This window comes from Geospiza fortis, unplaced genomic scaffold (genome assembly GCF_000277835.1).
Source record: "Geospiza fortis unplaced genomic scaffold, GeoFor_1.0 scaffold193, whole genome shotgun sequence".
In the NCBI taxonomy this organism is placed as follows: Eukaryota; Metazoa; Chordata; class Aves; order Passeriformes; family Thraupidae; genus Geospiza; species Geospiza fortis.
This window is the reverse complement of record NW_005054523.1, coordinates 519,643-524,103: the sequence shown is the minus strand read 5'-3', so window position 1 is coordinate 524,103 and position 4,461 is coordinate 519,643. Positions and strand designations below refer to the sequence as shown.

General features: G+C 51.4%; 1 protein-coding gene across 1 annotated transcript in view; it reads left to right on the top strand.

Annotated features, from left to right (window-relative positions):
- Nucleotides 1-4,461, top strand: part of ACVR1 (activin A receptor type 1) — a 35,878-nt gene that overhangs the window by 26,679 nt on the left and 4,738 nt on the right. The window contains exon 8 of the mRNA XM_005429105.3: nt 2,503-2,700. Coding sequence (XP_005429162.1) covers nt 2,503-2,700 — 198 coding nt within the window. The remainder of the gene's footprint in view (nt 1-2,502; nt 2,701-4,461) is intronic.

Here is a 4,461-nt window from a genome sequence, read left to right as displayed (position 1 = left end):
CGTCCCTGTCCCTGTCCTATCCCTGTCCCTGTCCGTGTCCCTGTCCTGTCCGTGTCCGTGTCCCTGTCCTGTCCCCCGGCGCTGCCGCTCCGTCGCGGTGCCCTCCGCGGCCGCCAGGTGGCGCCTGCAGCCCAGCCAGGCTTTTGGGGCCATTTCCCGGGTTTCCGTTGTTCAATCCCGTTCCCGGCTCCCCGAGGATGCAGGGGTTCGACCTCATTTCTGCAACTGCGTGTGTGCTCCCACAGACAGGCTGAGCCGCGTGCTCGCTGTCCCCGTGCCGTGGCTCTGTCAGGCCGAGCCGTGCAGAGCATTCTGCGGGCCCAGAAGCGAGCTCCCGGCACCAGCTGGTTTGGAGTTGAAGCACGATGCACGGGTGCTGAGGAGCAGTCACAGCAGGGTGGCTTGTTCACACCTTGGAAGGATATCTGACAGTAACTTTTTTTGCTTTTCTCTGCAGACAAGGGAGGAAATAGTGGTAGGACTGTATTGGGGCACCATTGCCTAGGCAAAAAGTGTATCAGGAGATGGGAATTTTTAAAATAATAATTCTGCTCATAGTTTCTGTCACTTCTGCCTGAGGGACTTCAGATACAGACACGGAAAACATGAAAGCCACATACTTGGGCCTCTGGAAGTTTGGTGTGGGAATAGTAACAAATGCAGGAGTAAGTTGAAAATACAAAGTGCCATGGGCCCTGCCACACCACTGGGTTCCTGTTCAGGGGCTGGTTCTGACAGCAGGAGCTGCTGTGCCCTGGGCTCAGTGCCCCCCAGGCCTGGAGAGGCCCTGGGTGGGCAGGGTCTGCTCCCCAGCTCCCACCCAGCAGGGCTGCCCTGCGATGGTCACAGCACTCTGTCCTGCCTGCCTGCTTGCCCTGGGGTGTGTGGGGTGCTGACTGGCCTCCCTCAGCTGCAAACCTTGACCTGTCAGCCTCTGCAATCTGTTTTGCTCAGTTTGGGTGAAGTTTTATGATTTTTATCAAAGTGTTCTCCGAGGCCCTCGTGTTTTCAGAGTTGACCAGGAAACGTGGTTTCTGACCTTTGTTTGCTGTTGCAAGCTTTTTTAAGGAAAAATTATAAACCATACACACTATATAATATAATCGAATATGAATTTAAAATAGCACATAAAAGTGTACGTGTGTGTGTCAGTATTTGACAGAAGTACTTGGATCTGGGAGCAGACTTCTCATCAGTGGGGTCATGAGATGGTACATAGGGTGCCCCTAGGAAGGGTGGGGACAAACATTTCAGCAGTGCTTGTTGTGATAGGCCAAGGGGAGGTGGTTTGAAACTGAAAGAGGGTCGATTTACATTAAATATAGGGAGTGTTTTACAGTGGGGGTGGGCAGCCCTGGCACAGGGTGCCACAGCAGCTGGGGCTGCCCCTGGATCCCTGGCAGTGCCCAAGGCCAGGCTGGACACTGGGGCTGGAGCACCTGGGACAGTGGGAGGTGTCCCTGCCATGGCAGGGCGGGATGGGATGAACTTTAACATCCCTTCCAACCCAAAGTGTTCTGTGATCTTTCTAGAGGTGCCATAAGCATATTCTTATCAGCTTGAAATATCTTGAAGTGCATTTGAATTGTAGAAAAGTGTTTTTCAAATTTTTATTATGTTAAAGAACAGACTGTTCTTTGGAAAGAAAGGCAAATGAATGACCTGGTGATAGGTTAGTTTTTGTGGGACTGAGGTAAAAAGCCTTTTAAGGTTCACCTAAAATAAACTCCTGTTAAATGTAAATAGTATATGTCATTCTTAGAAGATTTGTTGAGGAAATTAGGGAGGCTTTGCGTCGCCCTCTCTGTCGCTTGGCTCTGCCATGCACCCACTGCTCCTCAATTTGCAGTGCTCTCTGTTTACCGTGGCCACATGAGTGCTCTGTGTGTTTCCGAATTTACAGTAATTTGGTCCCTCACATAATGTTCTCTGCTTAAATGTTTAGTAATTAGTAGAAACCAGGTAGAGTGGTTTTGTCTGACTCATTTTAGATCTGCTTGAGGATGTTTATTTTCCAAGCTGCTGCAAATACGGTGTTTTTGTTTTCCAGCTTTATTTTTTTAACTTGTGTGTATCCTTCGTGCAGTGTTTTTCTTCTCCTTTCCTCACAGTTCGGGTGTATCCACCTACCCAAAAGGTCTATAAATAAACTTGAATGCTGTGTAAAATTGTTTTGTTCTAAGCAGCAGCTGTTTGACCTCTGCGTATCCGTGCCCGGAGCGCTGGGGACATCCAGTGGCTGCAAAACACTTCATGACAATGTTTTGCAAGAGTGCAATAAAATGCTTGATGATGATCCCTCGGGAGATAACGGGCCTGCCTGTGGCCCCTGGGGCTGGTTTTGCTGGCAGGTTTGGAGCTGACCCCGTTGATCTTTGGACAGTTGGGCCCTGGGCTCCTCTTTCCCAAACCCTCTGACGGGGTCGCTGCTCCGAGGCCTTTGGGCGTGTGCTGCTGCAGCTGAAGGGGACCTAACAGTGCCTTGTTTTTTCTGTCCTTCAGGCCTTGCAGTTATGCATTCCCAAAGCACAAACCAGCTGGACGTGGGGAACAACCCCCGTGTGGGCACCAAGCGCTACATGGCTCCCGAGGTGCTGGACGAGTCCATCCAGGCCGACTGCTTTGACTCCTACAAGCGCGTGGACATCTGGGCCTTCGGGCTGGTGCTCTGGGAGGTGGCCAGGCGCATGGTCAGCAACGGTGAGTGCTGGGCTGCTGCCCTGCCGCTGGGAGAGCTCACCAAGGGCTCATGCACAGCAAGGCACCTGCCCCAGAGCGCACAGGAACGGGCTGGGCCCCGCAGTGCTTCCATCCCTGAAACGCTGGGCACGCTCCTGCTGTGTTGGGGACAGTGATGATCCTGTGGCCACTCCTGTCAAGGCAGAGAACAGAGTCCCCTGCTCATTCTAAGGCCTGGTGAGACATAATTCGTGTCAAATAGCTAAGTTAAAATTTTAGATCACAAGGTCTCTATCCTTCTTCCTTGTGTCATTAAAGCATAGTGAATATTTGTAGGTGTCTGTTTCTCATGACAAACCCTAAAAGACAGAAAGAAAGGCAGTGCAGAAGGTATCAGAATTCAGGACTGCTTTTGTTTTACCAAGCTGGAAAGTAGCACTGGCCTGTGCACAGGTACAGTTCTGGTACTGGACACAGATATTGCTGCAGCAGCTGCAGCTCACAGAGGCTTTACCTGAGTTGCCCTTGAACAAGAAAAGATGGATGGATGGTGCTGGCAGCTTCACCAGGTTGGTATGGAGCTCATGGGACTGCAGACCTACCTGCTTATAGGTGCATGCTCTGGGAATTTGAGTCTGACTGAGCTCTGTGCCACCATGGACACACTTGAGGTGATGCAGATCTGTCCCTGCATTGGTCACATCAGGACATCAGAAGTTTCAGGTGCTGGTGGCACTAATTGCACAGAACCAGTTGCTCTGTACTCCTGCTGTTGCTGTAAGTAATTCCATGCCCTTGTGCTGGTTGGGATGGAGTAAACATCTTCCCTGCCCTCTGTGTTGGGCTGTGTGGGAATCATTGCTGGTCAGGTGGTCACTCTGATAACCCTGTTTGCTTTGCAGTGAGACTTTGGCATTGGGAGTGAGCCTGCAGGACCAAGGCAGGGTGGTGTCTTGGGGGCCAGAGGCACTCATCAGCTCCCTGTGCTCTCCTGGGCCCCTGCACAGCCTTCCAGTGACTCAGCCTGATTCAGTGCTTCAGCTCACAGAAACCTTGAAGTTGTTCTAACATGACAGTACTGTTCTGTAGTTCTTAATTTTTATTTATTTATTCTATTTTTTATGTTTTATTTTTAAAAACTTACCCATTGATCTTCCAGGTGACACGGTGGTTTTTGGTGTTTTCTTGTTTAGTATGAGGAGGAAAATGTGATAGGAAACTCCTTTGGCACATAGAAGTACTTGTGTGTTGTCTGTGTGCTGCAGTAGGAGCCGGCCAGCATTTTCTCTGTACTCAGAATGTGCTTTCAGTCCCCAAAGCTGAGTTTGCCTCTCTTCAAATGGAGCAGTGCTGGTTCCCTGGAGAGTGTCCCCTGCTCTTGGAATGTGCTCCCTTGGTTCAGCACTCACCTGCTGCCTGGCACTCACAGCTGACATCCTTGGGAGTTGTCACGGTTGTTCCCAGGGCTGTGCTCTTGTTCCGCAGTGACAGTGACACCAGAAGCTCAAAGGTGTTCCTCCTGCTCAGAGGAACCCTGGTGGTTGTTCCCTGTGCCAGGCTGGAGCTGCTGCTGTGTTTGTGTTGGGTTCAGCAATGAGATTTGTGCATGCACAGGACAAGCTGGGCTTAAAGTCAGCTCAGGGCTGTGGACATGTCCCAGGGCTGGAGCCCCTCTGCTCTGGGGCCAGGCTGGGGGAGCTGGGAATGTTCCCCTGGAGAAGGGAAGGCTCCAGGCAGAGCTCAGAGCCCCTGGCAGGGCCTGAAGGGGCTCCAGGAGAGCTG